This window comes from Polyodon spathula, chromosome 15 (genome assembly GCF_017654505.1).
Source record: "Polyodon spathula isolate WHYD16114869_AA chromosome 15, ASM1765450v1, whole genome shotgun sequence".
NCBI lineage: Eukaryota > Metazoa > Chordata > Actinopteri > Acipenseriformes > Polyodontidae > Polyodon > Polyodon spathula.
Genome location: NC_054548.1, coordinates 19,590,122 through 19,604,640, shown reverse-complemented (window position 1 = coordinate 19,604,640; position 14,519 = coordinate 19,590,122). Strand labels below are relative to the sequence as shown.

Below are 14,519 nucleotides of genomic sequence, written 5' to 3'. Positions count from 1 at the left end.
CCTGCCAATAGTTCTGCAGACATGGCCGCTGCCTCACTGAAGGTACAATGATGCCTGCCTAACAAAAATAAAAAAAAATTAAAATATAACAAACAACGAATGTAATTCAATTGAATGAAAAGATCCAGTAGATGATTTTATTCTATTTCACGGTAATTGTCAAAGAATGTATTTATGGATCTACACATTCAAATGCAGAAACTGTACTGACCTTTAGAAATCAAAACACCACTTTTTCTTTGGACAGTTCAATTACTTTTAGACAAACGTCGACTTTATATTGGTATAAACATGTGTACAAGAACCTTTAAATATGTTACAATAAGTGTCTGAGGGACCTCAAGAACTCGTTTTATTAACATTACTACACACAATAAAATCTGGTTTTTAGAAGTTTAAGGTGGCTGTTTTAAGATCCACAACTGTTAGATCATAAAAATAAATCACAATATGTCGATTACTGTACTTACTGTATACCTTCTTGGATTGATCTAAAACACTATATTTACTACTGATTCTGACATAGTTAAAAAAAAACAAAAAAAAAAAAAAAAAAACATGGATGGATGGTGTACAATTAATTATATTCAAGCAAACTACTCTATGATAAATAAGCTCTTTAAGAAACACCCTAAAACTAGTATAATTATGTAATGTAATCTTCTGGGAACCCATTTAAATGTAAAGTAACTTCAATACCTTAATGAAGTGAAGTATCATAAACATAAAAAAGGTTTTAATTCGTTTAAAATGAATGTGTATTTACAGTTTAAGAATGAAGCAACCAGCTGCTGCGAGGTTATTTTGTTAATTCGAAGTAGCCTACAAACCGTAGCATCTCTCGAAAACACAAAGGTTTGCCTGTCAACTGTAATCCCTAAAGCTCCACGTACCGTTATTGATTCTCTTTTAGTCATGCAAACTAAACATGACACATTTGTCTGATTATTGACTGTTATCTATTAAACAAATAGTGGAGTCCCAATTAAGTCAAACTCTTTACTTAATATAACAATTTATATAAAATTAAGACGTACTATGACCAGTGATGCACTTGTCTTTTAGAATGAGACAATCAATTTTTAAACCTGCCCCCCGTACTGCAAACACAACGCGTTTGTAATCAACCTATCTTGACTTAAAAAATAAAGGGGGGGAACAAAAAAAAAAACCCATTTATTGATTGGCGTCTGTATTATCCAATCCTAGATTCTTTAATGTGAAATTCTACATCTCTCTGCTAATCCGCTTTGGCAGGAGGCGGGGAATAGACGGATTTTTCTCCCCCATGGTAGGTTGTCCCTTGGTAACCAGCAGAAGGTTACGAGTTAAAGAATTGGATTATTTGATCATCTGACTACGGGAGGGGAGAGAGTTAGAACGAAAAAAAAAAAAAAAAAAAAAAAGAAGAAGAAGAAAATGATTTTATTTTGAACATTTTTTTTATTGACCAGGCAGGCACATCTTACAGTTAAACGTTGACTAGAACTATAGTTTGCCGTGTAACGAATCGAAGACAAAATAAGTTACAAAAAAAATCAAGTGATTTGATGTATGGTAACATCGCTCATGGATATACGGGTACGACGAGGCTAAACCGATCATCTGAAGAGGACTTGATCCAGTTTGTGTGAACACCAGGGGCAGAATTCGTATTGTTGAATGCTGCTGGGTCCGGTTAAAATGAGAAACTTAAATGTACATGCAAGATCAACGTGAAGAGAACTTCAGTCCATAACAATATTTGCTTTATTGTTGTTAATATTATTGGGAACTGAATTGCAGGAAAGTAGACGGGCTGTGGATTTCGATATTTATCTTTTTTAGTTTAAAAAAAAAAAAAAAAAAAAAAAGGTATTTGTTTACCATCAGTAGCTATTATATTTATATATATATATATATATATATATATATATATATATATATATATATATATATCGATATATATGAGCCAACACTTACTACATAAAAAGAAAAAATTTTTCAGGCCAAAGCAGTCCGGTTTCGTCATTTATAACGAGAAAAAAGTTATAAAAATGATTGACAGCTAAATATTTTCAAAGTATTTAAATATATACATATAAAATAGCAAATTCATAAACGCGACAGTATCTCTATTAGCTCTGTATTTATTTCATTTTAATTTTTAAGGCTGAGACGTAATTTAATTTACTACCATGGGTACATAATTATTAATGTTGTACCCTATAAGTGGGTGCTTTAGTTTTATTGGTAAAAAGTTTATGTATGTAATTATACTACTAGTGCTAGGGTTGAGATGCGAACTGGTGCTGTTGGGTTGAAGAAGAAAAAATATTAAAACCCATTTTAGGTATCAACTAACTATAAAGATTGTTGTTTTCAAGATAATTACAAGAATAGCAAGCAAGAAAGTTATTTTAGATCTAAAAGAAGGGCGGCAGTAAATAAGGAAGCCGGTGAAAATGGCCGGCGACTGCGCATACAACAAACACCACACTAAAGAGGCGACTTCTTTTAGTAACAAACATTTGTTGGACTGCAAGCGGGAAGCTGGAGGAGATGCTGCTATCGATTCCGTGGGGGAAAAATCGCTCACCTCCCCTTTCTATGAGGTTATAGACGGAATACTGTATCGCAGAAAGTTGGAGAAAGGATACATCAATTACAGAGAGGTGCTGGATGCAGATAGGAGACTCGGTGCTATTGCTACTTTTCATCAGAAGAGAAATGGAGCGCTGCACCACACCTTGGAGGACACCTACAGATTTGTGGCGGAAAACTATTGGTGGGAAGGTGGGACGGTTTGTTTGTTTTTGTTTGTAATGCTTTTGTTAAAAAAAAAAAAAGTGATTCTTCAGTAGAAATACAAATGAATTATTTAATGTCCTGGTGATGTATCTTTACACTGCAGGCATATCAAGTCAGTAAAAATGCTTCTGCAATTGAAATACTAGAAACGGAGGACTGCTTTTCCTTTTAAACTTGGGAATTAGGTTAATTGACAGATTTAACTTCATTGAAAATTCTTGTATAGCAAAGCCTTTTTTATGTGGATATGGGTGTTACAGAATTTAGTAACTAACACTGCACGTTTCTTCCTAATTATTTAAAAATTAAGGTGTTGTGTTTTTTGACTTGTGTACATCCTCAGCACTGATGTGTAGTTAAGCATATCATAATAAATTTACACATGTCCAGGTCACCCTTAAACAACAAAACAAAACAAAAAACAAATCAAACTAACATACATTTGTAATCGTTGGGTTTTTACCTGGAGTATAAAGAGTAGTATTTCTGGTAAATACATGCGTACAGTAGTTTTAGCACAACAGACAGGTCCTGTGTTATAAAAACGGCAGCAGCTGCCTTGGAAACCAGTCTGTATTCCATTATGCCTGCTTTTGTCATTTATGAAAAATTCAGGAGATTACCTCTGCTAGGGGCAGCGTGGCACATTTGTTGCTACAGTCCTTCTATCTGGTCTGACACCAGCATTCTCAGTCTAAAATCATGTATTTGTACACACCTATCCACGGTGTCTACAGGGGTATAATAAGAAATTAAATAAGTACTGGTTTTCTATAATAGGTAGACTAAGATTTTCACTGTTTCCATTACTGTATGGGTGAATGTGTTATCTTTGGACACCTGTTGGATGTATTCATACGTTAAATTTAGGTAGACTTCATCTTTCTGTTTGGGTTTCGTGGCAGTACCTTTTTAATTTTATTTTGGAATGTACCTATTTAAAGAGTGATGCTGCTGTTTTTGATCCAGTGTTGTGGGTGACCATGTAGGTCACAGTTTTGTTTAATACCGTATTACTTCAATTTGGCGCCGCTCTCCTATTGATGTAGATATCAGCTTTATAATAGAGGCTGCCCTGGAATAAACGCCGCTATCAATAAAGAAACATTAAGGTATCAATCTAGCACGTAAATTACAAACTAATCTACACACGCGCACATAGTAAGCACATTTTATTTTATGGTAGTACAGTTCTGAAAGAAAATCCAATATAAATTAGTACAGAACAGCAGTCCTTCTGAAGTTCTTATTGGTGGTTTTGTTTTTAGTTCAGTTGTAATTGCTGTACTCAATCCCTATATGAGAAGATTTAGTTTCGGGTTCTCTTGCAGAGATATTACAAATAAGCAAGTTACAGTGAGAAAAAAAAAAAAACAAGTAGGGTATATAGTTTTTACAGAAATCAAACTGATATTCTGAGGTAATTTTTGGTGCAGAAAAACATCTTCGTCACACTCTTGGACTTAATTGCCACACCAACATTGTCCCGCCGCTTATAAACTAATACACACTCCTGATTCGCTGGTACAGCACTCCCCTGTCCTTCCAGCTCAAACCTAATAGGCTCTCGGTAACATTAAATGTACTGTAGTCAAAGTAGTTTAGCCACACACGCTGCTACATACAGGTAGGCTACCATGTTACAGAAATTAAGCAACCGCGATACTTCTAAAATTTCATAAATCATGTAATAAAATATTGCAGCGTTTGAAAATTGTAGTATTATTAATAAAGGTCGCCCTCGTATAACGACCGCCCTCTTTTAAGCGCGGCAATCATTTTGATCAATTTAAAATAAGAGCCGCGGCGCCAAATTTAAGTAATGCAGTATATTTAGAAAGCTGAAGGCCACATACAGATACATTTTGACACCCAAATGATTTTTTAAATCCCATTCCTTTACCAGGGGGTTTGGGGTTATATTTTAGTACACAACCTATTTATCAGGGTCAGCATTGTTTGATTGTCGCATTACTATTTGATTCTCCAGTTGAAATACAAATGAATAATTTTTTTAATGTCCCCCAAGAAGTTGCTCGCTCTGAAAGTTAGTTCTGATCTTTTGTTTTTCACACATTTATTTCACTCCAGAGCAAGTGTTTCTGTGGCAATGCTTAGGTAAAATACAGTATTGGCTCATTTCCTGCAATCTGTGCTGCCCATAAGAAACATGTGGGGTCGTCGGAAAGGCTCCTACCTTTAACGTGGGAAGATTTGGTGGATGCAAACCAAGAACTTGCAATGTTGTGGCAGGATAAACAGACTTCAACAAAGTGAAAATAAATTATGGAAGAAAAAAATCAGCAAAGAAAAGCATGTGGATGACGTTCATCCTCCACCTCAGATGTAAATTCAAAATTAGAAAGCTGTGACATGAAAAAGTAGATCACCATGGCCTACACAGAGATGAAAGTAAGATTTTCATTGCATAGTAGTTTGCTCCATTCCTGATTTTACTATGAGTTTAAGAAGACACACCTGAGCTTGTAAGACATACACTGTGGCTAGAGATGCTTATATTAAAACCTGGAATGGGTGAATCTGCTATGCAATAGGAGTTGTATTTCTATCCTTGTGACATACAGACGTATGTACGCCCATCTCCAAAATATTAGGGACTTGTGAGAATATTATAAACATAAATGCTTGATTTTTAACTAGATCATCCACAAATTAAAAAACACACAACTCGACGGTAAAATGTCTAAGAAACTAGACGCATTCAGAAACGTTTGTCTACTTTTGTTAGTTTAAGTTTTATGGACTAGTAAGAAAAAAAAGCGATATGGCGATAATTTAAAAGCCTTAGTTATTACTCCTTTTAAATGTAAAATATGAATTCAGATCGAAGGGAAAATATCTGTTTAGTAGGCAATTCCATGAAACTGGTATGTAGGCCTACTTTCGTTACATAGATAAGTTGTCTATACTAGACTAATTGCAAACCTGTATGTTTGTGGAGCTGGGTAGTCTCAAATGCTGTAGGATTGTGATCACCAGGAAGTCTTGTCCTATATTGGATGACTTTATATTTCATATTTTCATGAAATGGCAGATGGCATACAAAACTCTCCTAATCAAATGAGCCTGTAGGCTGCATTAACTGCCATGTGTGAATTCCTTGGATTAGAGGGGGTTCTTTCATCTTCAAAATGTCATATTACATGTTATAAGTATTGTATAACTGTTTAACATACAGTCAGTTATACTATACATTTTTGAATGGATCTATGACTGCAAGTTTCACAGATATGTATACCAATGAAAACAGATTTACAATATCACCATTTTTCTTTTTTCCAGGAATGTTTTTTCCCATTCGGGATTATGTCCTAGGATGTAAGGAATGCACAGCAAGGAGGATGGGGATGCATGTAAGTGCTTCATGTCTATCATTTGGTTTTGAAGTGCTGAGATTTAAAATGTATTAAAAAGCAGTGTTTGGTTTCAGTATTTCCTAAAATGTATTTACACACATTTTTACACTTAATGTCACCCTGTGTGAAAGTTTAGTCTTTTAAAAAAATAAAAATAAAAAACAGAGCAGACCTTGTTGAACATACATTGAAAAACAATAATGTTTTTTTGCATTTACAGGTGTATGAAGAAACTATTACCAAAACATTAGTTTCCCACGGGACAGACGTTCTTAAAAACTTGAACAGTCAGCGTGATGAAGGTCTATTCTGTGACATAACCTTGATTGTGGATGGAGCCACATACTCTGCACATAAGGCCGTGCTTGCAGCTGTCAGTGAATACTTCAAGGAAATGTTTACAGAAATGGATTCCACATCCAATCACAAGTCTGCAGTTGATCTAACTGGTGAGCAGAAAAAAAAAAAAGATTTGTATAGATATTGAAAATATGTAATGCTGTCAAAGAAAATGTTTCTCCTACCAAAAGAAAAAAATTGAATGACTTGTTGATTCGCATGTTCTGTATTCATAGTGTTAATTGTGACACCATATACAGTTCATCTCAACAGTTAGCATTCTATTAAATGTATCTGTCTTTATTCTAGGTTTCAGCCCGGACAGTTTTCTGCCTTTGCTGGAGTTTTCATATACCTCCACTCTGTCTTTCAAGCTGGAGAACCTTACAGAGATCTGTGCTATGGCCAGGCACTTCAGGATGTGGTCGGTAGTTGAATTGTGCAAAGGCATTCAGAAAGAGCAAGTAGACAGTAAGGACTATCCAGGGATACAGCACTTGGGGAGCAAACACTCCATCTACACTCAATCTCCTACTTCTGTGGAAATCTCTGGCATCAAGTCTATAATTAAGAGCCAACAAGACACCCCACCTTCTCTCGGAAAAGAGAAGACGTACAATAGTGAAACTCCAAATAATCAGGATTATATCGAAAATTCCAGATGCCACTTTATGGAATCAAACTTTAAGGATTTTGCAAAGAGCAAAGCACGCGTTTTGGAGAATAGCGTTAAATGCACATTGGAAACATCGGAAGAACTGAGTACAGGCAAGTTAACCAGGCATTACTCAGCACTGCAGAGGGATGGATTACTGGATAAGCAAACCTTCAGCACGCCCATGAAACGGCTGAAGTTGTTGGATTTCAAGTCTCCATCTAAAAAAAGAAAGTCCTCTCCCAAGAACCTTTGTACAAAAATATCTCCTAGCCGTCAGAATCCAAACTGGGCCATGACTTCTCCAACAAAAGACAAAAAGGAGATTTCTTTACAGGGCATCACAACCACTCCTATCCAAGCAAACTACAAGAAGCAGTTAAGTTTTTCTCTTCCAGACGAGTGCACCAAGGAAAGGCTGGAAATCTGTACAGAAACATTCAAATCTCCAGTTAAGACAGAGCCTGTGGAAGAGGAAGTGCAGTCTCCCAATACAGTAGAAAAATACAAGCTGCTGCGTGTGTTGGGTCTGCAGCGCAAATCCTTGATTGTCTGTGGGGAGGAGTTGACAGGATGGAGGCAAAAGAAGCGTCTCAGGAAGCTTAAAGCCTGCAGCTATTCCCTGACCACCAGGCGAAAAAGGAGCATGGGTAACCTTAACTCAAGAGAACACAGTGATGACAAACAGAGCCTTCCTGAGGGAAAGATTAACCAGGGAATAATTAAAGCTGAAAAGACAGAATCTGAAATAAGCCCTGTACAAAGGCATAAGGTTATGTTAAGGCGGCGAGGCTATGGTTGGACTACAAGAAGCAAAGTTGCGTCAGTTAAATTGAGGGTAGCTGCTGAACAAAAAACCCTGCAAGCCATTCATGATCCAACGGAGAAAACAACTGTAGGATGCAATCGAGGCAGGAGCTCCAGACTAGAAAGTAGACAGCTTCCAAGCGTTCGACCTGAAAACGTTCAGATTAGCAAGCACATTAAAAAAGAAATGCCGGCTAAGCAGAGTGTCTTTACGGCTAACAATGTCAGAAGTAGACGCTTAGGTCTTCTACATACAAACAAGCCATCGTTTTTATCTGTTCAGGTAGACAATCCACTTGCCGAAGAACGTTCTGTGGAGGATCTTTCCAAGGGAAGCACAAATAAAAACATAAGGTTATTGAGGAGCATCAGACAGACAGTAAAGATTAATGACAAGTATGTGTGTGTTGGGAAGAAAGCTGCCCTGGTAGGGGCGAGACAGAAGTTGAATAGTCAACCATTTCAGAAAGCTCCATCAAAGAGTTCTTTTTTTTGCAACAAAGAAGTGGGAAAAACTGTGAAGCAAACAAAATCTGGGAATGCAGATGCCAGGAACCAAAGATTTAGACCAAGCACTTGTAAAGTTCAGCTTTCTTCAGGGCTGGGTAAACGAAAGAGAAAGCCCAGTCAAAAACTATTGGATGCTGGATTTTTGTTTAACTTACACAGGCCAAAAAGCACAAAAGAGGTGGCTGGCAGCAGCAGCACAAAGAAGGACAGTAAAAAACATGAACTCTGTCTAACAACAACAACCTCTGTCTCGAAACTAAGTTCCAAAAAGATAAGGGGCAGTGGGCCTCAGACTTCAGAAATTTTGGGTAGAACTCGCGGGGCGATTAAAAATGCGGAGGCTGTACTGGTACTTGGGAGGAAGCTGCTGAAGGTTAAAGGCAACAGGCCTTTAGTTAAGAGAAAAGAGTCCTATTGGTCTGCTGAGGGTAGAAGTGGAAAGTGCGACATTGACCGTACTACTTCAAGAAAGAGGGCTAACGTACAATTACTGGCTGACCTTGGATCTACATTTGACTGCACTGATGGACTGCCAAAGGTAATCATCAATACATAGACTAAATGAAGTAAAAGGGAATTCCATTCTGTAGTAGTGGTCTTTGCATTTAGGTTGGTGCACTTGTACTCAGTTAGACATCTTGATAAACCTCCTGTAGTAATAACAAGAAGATGCAGGCCGAACAGTCAGGGATTGCCATGAATAAGTGGATTTAATGACATTTTTGCCTGACAATAATAACTTTATTTTTATTAAAAGTCTGTGGGGCCATTCACAGGTAAGTTGTAAGCCACGTCTGGCCTTTTGAGCCTCTTACTCATAAGGCTGTCGTACAGTTTTTGTGAACTGTACAACAGTGTGTCAATGATAGGCAGGGCTGAACAAAGTACTCTATTAAAAAAAAAAATTCTTACCATTGGGGATTCAAAAGCACTTGACATTTAGTAGTAATCTGTACATAACACATTCTTCCAGAGAAGTTGTTTTTTTTACACATCTGCATTTGTCTTGGAGTAAGTACAGAGATGAACACAACACAATATCAAGTACACAGCAACTGATGCTTTTCATCAATAAGGGGTGCCACTGTTTGCGCAAAAACCTTTCGAACAACAAAATGCATTCTGTATCCAATAGTACTGATACATCTTCATGAGATAAATATAAAATCAGGGTTCCAATTTAGATTGGACTAATTTTAAAATTTAGAATTGATCAGGAAAGCTGTGTGAATTTTGTAGTTGAGATAAAGTACAATTGTTCTCTTTCTGCCAACTTTGTGATTGCAGTTGGCAGACTTTTTATTTATTTTTTTATTTATTTAGATCGTAGACATGAAGACCAGACTGCCCAAGTTTGCTGAAGTGATTAAAAGAACTCGTGTAAAACGGCTAAAAGCTCGAGTTTCAACAAACAGCAGCTGTAGCAGCATAGCGGTGTCTTCACATACCTGCTCTGAATGCAAAGATTCTTTCAAAAACTGTGACTCTCTTATCATGCACAAAATAAGACACATAGAAGGAAAACACTGGCCTTGTCCGGTAAGTGTGTTTGTTTTTTGATTCAATAGGTCTGCTATCAAGGGATTACAGTCGCTTCACTCAAGTTGAAGATGTAGAAACAGTTGGTTGAATAGGAGAAATAATCAAAACCGAAAAAAAAAAAATACAAATCCCATAATCCAAAATCAGAAAGTAGTTCTTTGATACCACTGTGCATGAATGTTGTTTTTATACATCCAATACACTGTTCAGCTAGACACACAACTTATTTCATTGTGTAAAGACACCTTTCTTCTAAATTAAAATAAGGATTGTTTCTGTAAATTCTGGCTTGCACAAGAAAGTGATCTTAGATTGTGAATGAGCACAAATAATGCTTGTATTTTTGGAAGATGTACTGTTGCCTTCATGTTCATATGCATATTTTCTGATCATATATAAAACTAAAAATAATTAAAACAGAAGTACGTTTATACAGTGGTAGCTTAGTGAAAGGTTATTTAATATTCATTATTCATATTAGACACCTAATGTAGCCGTATGTTAGTTTAAACGGTTAAACAGGTTTAATCTTTCAAAGTTTGAATGTTCAGGAAATTTAACAGTATGTGCTTTTATTTTTATTTATTTTTTCAGTTGTGTCAAAAAACTTTCTTCAGGCAGAAAAATGTGCAGAACCATATTCGTACTCACGATCAGATGCTCTACAGATGCAAGCATTGTATGAAATAGCAGAGAGAAAGAGGGCTGACTCGAAAGAGTTAGGAGGTATTTATGAAATGATCTGACACCAACATGTTTCAGAACAAAATTCCTTCCTTCTGAAAGACATTCTTTACATTTCATTGCACAGTGTAAATTCATTTTCAAAGAGATGTGACATGTATTGGACTTGAATCTTAGGCAAGTTTGTGGTTAGGTATATCTGTTTGGTTAAAAAAAAAAAAAAGTGTGTACATATTTGGCCCAGTGCGTTTCTGTGTTATCTTAGTAAGATTAGCCTGTTTTTAAATAAACGTAATATTTATGGAGCGGATATTGGATTGACATAGTGATATTGAATAGAAGCATACTGCTGTTTTTGAACAAAATCTTTAATGACTTTCTCTTTTTTTTTTTTTTTTTTTTCTGTTTTTAGGAGAAAAGCATTTAAATGTCCAGTGAGGACAGAACATCGCATTTCTAAAGTTGAGGTGTTTGCTTTAAGAAGACTATGACTTGTAAACAACTATATTACTATACACCAGTGTTGTGGAAATCCCAGTGTTTGTGTAATTAGCTGAACTAAATAAGCCAAAACTTCAAACGTGATCCCTGGGAAGACTGTCTCTCGTGAACTAAACATTTGCAGAAATGTAAACAAATTATTTATAACATTTTAATGGATCTGTTTATTAATAAATGTTAAATTGCTCTTAATGATTTTAAACAAAGATATATGAATTTCTAAATGTTGAAATTGAAGAATGCTGGGTATACTTGAAGGGTCTGATGTTCTTACAACTGTAGTTTCTGTTGCTTTGTATAATGGTCATAATTGTGTTATTTTTGACTGCAGTGTTCTGTCATCTCTGCCTAGTAAATTGCCTATTTAAAAGAGAGACTGTAAGTGAGGATGAGGCAAGGTTTACAAACCTGTTCCTCTTATCCCCATCACAATGTTATCACTGATCACCCTTTTACTTCTGTTCAAATATGTTTTGGTTCTTTGCTTGTGTTTTATAGTTTGAGTTTGGAATATGCAGATTTCAAAGACCGCAGTGCAGACAAAGTAGCTGCTACTTTTATGAGATATAATTGGCATGTTCTGAATAAACGTAAATTTAAAAAAAAGCGAAGAACCAAAATATTTTCAGCATGGTATAAAAGGGGGGGGGGGGGCTGTAATATTGTTAATTACGCTATTGAAAGCAAAAACATAGTTTTTTTTTGTTTTGTTAGCACTCCTTTTTAAAATGTAATTTTGAATAAATGTAATTATTGTGACAGGAGAATTACAGTTCTTGTTTTAAGACAAATGTGGTCATAGGCCTTATTTAATATCATGTAAATATTAAAATGTTTGGAACATTCGTGGAGGGTTACATTTTGAAGAGTGTGTTTGTGTGTATTATATAATTAGACAAATAGTTAAGAACATAAGAAAGTTTACAAACGAGAGGAGGCCATTCGGCCCATCTTGCTCGTTTGGTTGTTAGTAGCTTATTGATCCCAAAATCTCATCAAGCAGCTTCTTGAAGGATCCCAGGGTGTCAGCTTCAACAACATTACTGGGGAGTTGATTCCAGACCCTCACAATTCTCTGTGTAAAAAAGTGCCTCCTATTTTCTGTTCTGAATGCCCCTTTATCTAATCTCCATTTGTGACCCCTGGTCCTTGTTTCTTTTTTCAGGCTGAAAAAGTCCCTTGGGTCGACACTGTCAATACCTTTTAGAATTTTGAATGCTTGAATTAGGTCGCCACGTAGTCTTCTTTGTTCAAGACTGAACAGATTCAATTCTTTTAGCCTGTCTGCATATGACATGCCTTTTAAGCCCGGAATAATTCTGGTCGCTCTTCTTTGCACTCTTTCTAGAGCAACAATATCTTTTTTATAGCGAGGTGACCAGAACTGCACACAATATTCCAGATGAGGTCTTACTAGTGCATTGTACAGTTTTAACATTACTTCCCTTGATTTAAATTCAACACTTTTCACAATGTATCCGAGCATCTTGTTAGCCTTTTTTATAGCTTCCCCACATTGTCTAGATGAAGACATTTCTGAGTCAACAAAAACTCCTAGGTCTTTTTCATAGATTCCTTCTCCAATTTCAGTATCTCCCATATGATATTTATAATGTACATTTTTATTTCCTGCGTGCAGTACCTTACACTTTTCTCTATTATATGTCATTTGCCATGTGTCTGCCCAGTTCTGAATCTTGTCTAGATCATTTTGAATGACCTTTGCTGCTGCAACAGTGTTTGCCACTCCTACTTTTGTGTCGTCTGCAAATTTAACAAGTTTGCTTACTATACCAGAATCTAAATCATTAATGATGTTGCATCCTCAAAAAAATCAAGCAAGTTAGTTAGACACGATCTCCCTTTCCTAAAACCATGTTGACTGTCTCCCAGGACCCTGTTACCATATAGGTACTTTTCCATTTTGGATCTTATTATAGTTTCCATAAGTTTGCATATAATAGAAATCAGGCTTACTGGTCTGTAGTTACCTGGTTCAGTTTTGTTTCCCTTTTTGTGGATCGGTATTATGTTTGCAATTTTCCAGTCTGTCGGTACCACCCCTGTGTCAAGAGACTGCTGCATGATCTTGGTTAGCGGTTTGTAAATTACTTCTTTCATTTCTTTGAGTACTACTGGGAGGATCTCATCCGGCCCAGGGGATTTGTTTATTTTAAGAGCTCCTAGTCCCTTTAACACTTCTGCCTCAGTTATGCTAAAGTTATTTAAAACTGGATAGGAACTGGATGACATGTGGGGCATGTTGTCAGTATCTTCCTTTGTAAAAACTTGTGAAAAGTAATCATTTAATATATTTGCTATTTTTTTTTCTTCATCTACGATTTTGCCATTTGTATGTCTTAAACATTTAATCTCCTCTTTGAATGTTCGCTTGCTGTTGTAATATTGGAAAAACATTTTGGAATTGGTTTTAGCTCCCTTAGCAATGTTCATTTCTATTTCTCTCTTGGCCTTTCTAACTTGCTTTTTGACTTGCATTTGCAGTTCTGTGTTCTCTTTCTGTGTACTTTCTTTTTGGTCCTTTTTTAATGCTCTGTAAAGTGTCTTTTTTCGCTGAATATTTTTTTTAATTGATCTATTAAACCATTTTGGCAATTTAGTTTTACATTTAGATTTGTCTACTTTAGGGATATAATTGTTTTGCGCCTCTAGTACTACATTTTTGAAGAACAACCATCCTTCTTCTGTGGTTGTTTTCTCTATTTTACTCCAATCTACTTATGTTAGTCTCTGTTTCATACCTTCATAGTTTGCTTTTCTAAAATTGTAAACCTTAGCTTTAGTAATTACTTTTGGGGATTTAAAAAACACTTCAAATGAGACCATGTTGTGGTCTGAGTTTGCCAGTGGTTCTCTGACCTCTGTTTTAGTTATTCTATCTTCGTTATTTGAAAAGACTAAATCAAGGCATGCCTCCCCTCTAGTCGGTGCCTTGACAGATTGTGTTAGGAAGCAGTCATTTGTCATTTCCACCATTTCTATTTCATCCTTTGCGCTACCCACCGGGTTTTCCCATTTTATCTGGGGGAAGTTGAAATCCCCCATTAGTATGGCTTCTCCTTTGCTACACGCATTTCTAATGTCATTGTATAACAGATTATTGTGCTCACCGTCTGAATCTGGCGGTCTATAGCATGCTCCTATTATTATGCCCCTTGAATTTTTGTCCGTTATTCTGACCCATATTGATTCGGTTTTACTTTCTTTGTCCAGGTTTAACACCTGGGCTTCAAGACTGTTTCTTATGTATAGCGCTACCCCTCCTCCTCTTCTGTCCTGCCTGTCTTTCCTCT

At 36.2% G+C, this 14,519-nt stretch overlaps 1 protein-coding gene across 2 annotated transcripts; it reads left to right on the top strand.

The window, feature by feature from the left end:
• The first annotated feature begins 2,004 nt into the window (after nt 1-2,004).
• On the top strand, nt 2,005-12,060 carry LOC121328031. 2 transcript variants are annotated; one of them, XM_041272482.1, is made up of 7 exons: nt 2,005-2,775; nt 6,094-6,164; nt 6,388-6,616; nt 6,816-9,016; nt 9,802-10,017; nt 10,615-10,746; nt 11,117-12,060. In XM_041272482.1, exons 1-6 carry the CDS (start codon nt 2,445-2,447, stop codon nt 10,708-10,710), a joined length of 3,144 nt encoding a protein of 1,047 aa, XP_041128416.1. In that variant the 5' UTR covers nt 2,005-2,444; the 3' UTR covers nt 10,711-10,746; nt 11,117-12,060. The 2 variants fall into 2 exon arrangements, with proteins under 2 accessions (XP_041128416.1, XP_041128417.1); XM_041272483.1 differs by lacking the exon at nt 11,117-12,060 and having other exon boundaries at nt 10,615-10,747.
• Nucleotides 12,061-14,519: the final 2,459 nt, after the last annotated feature.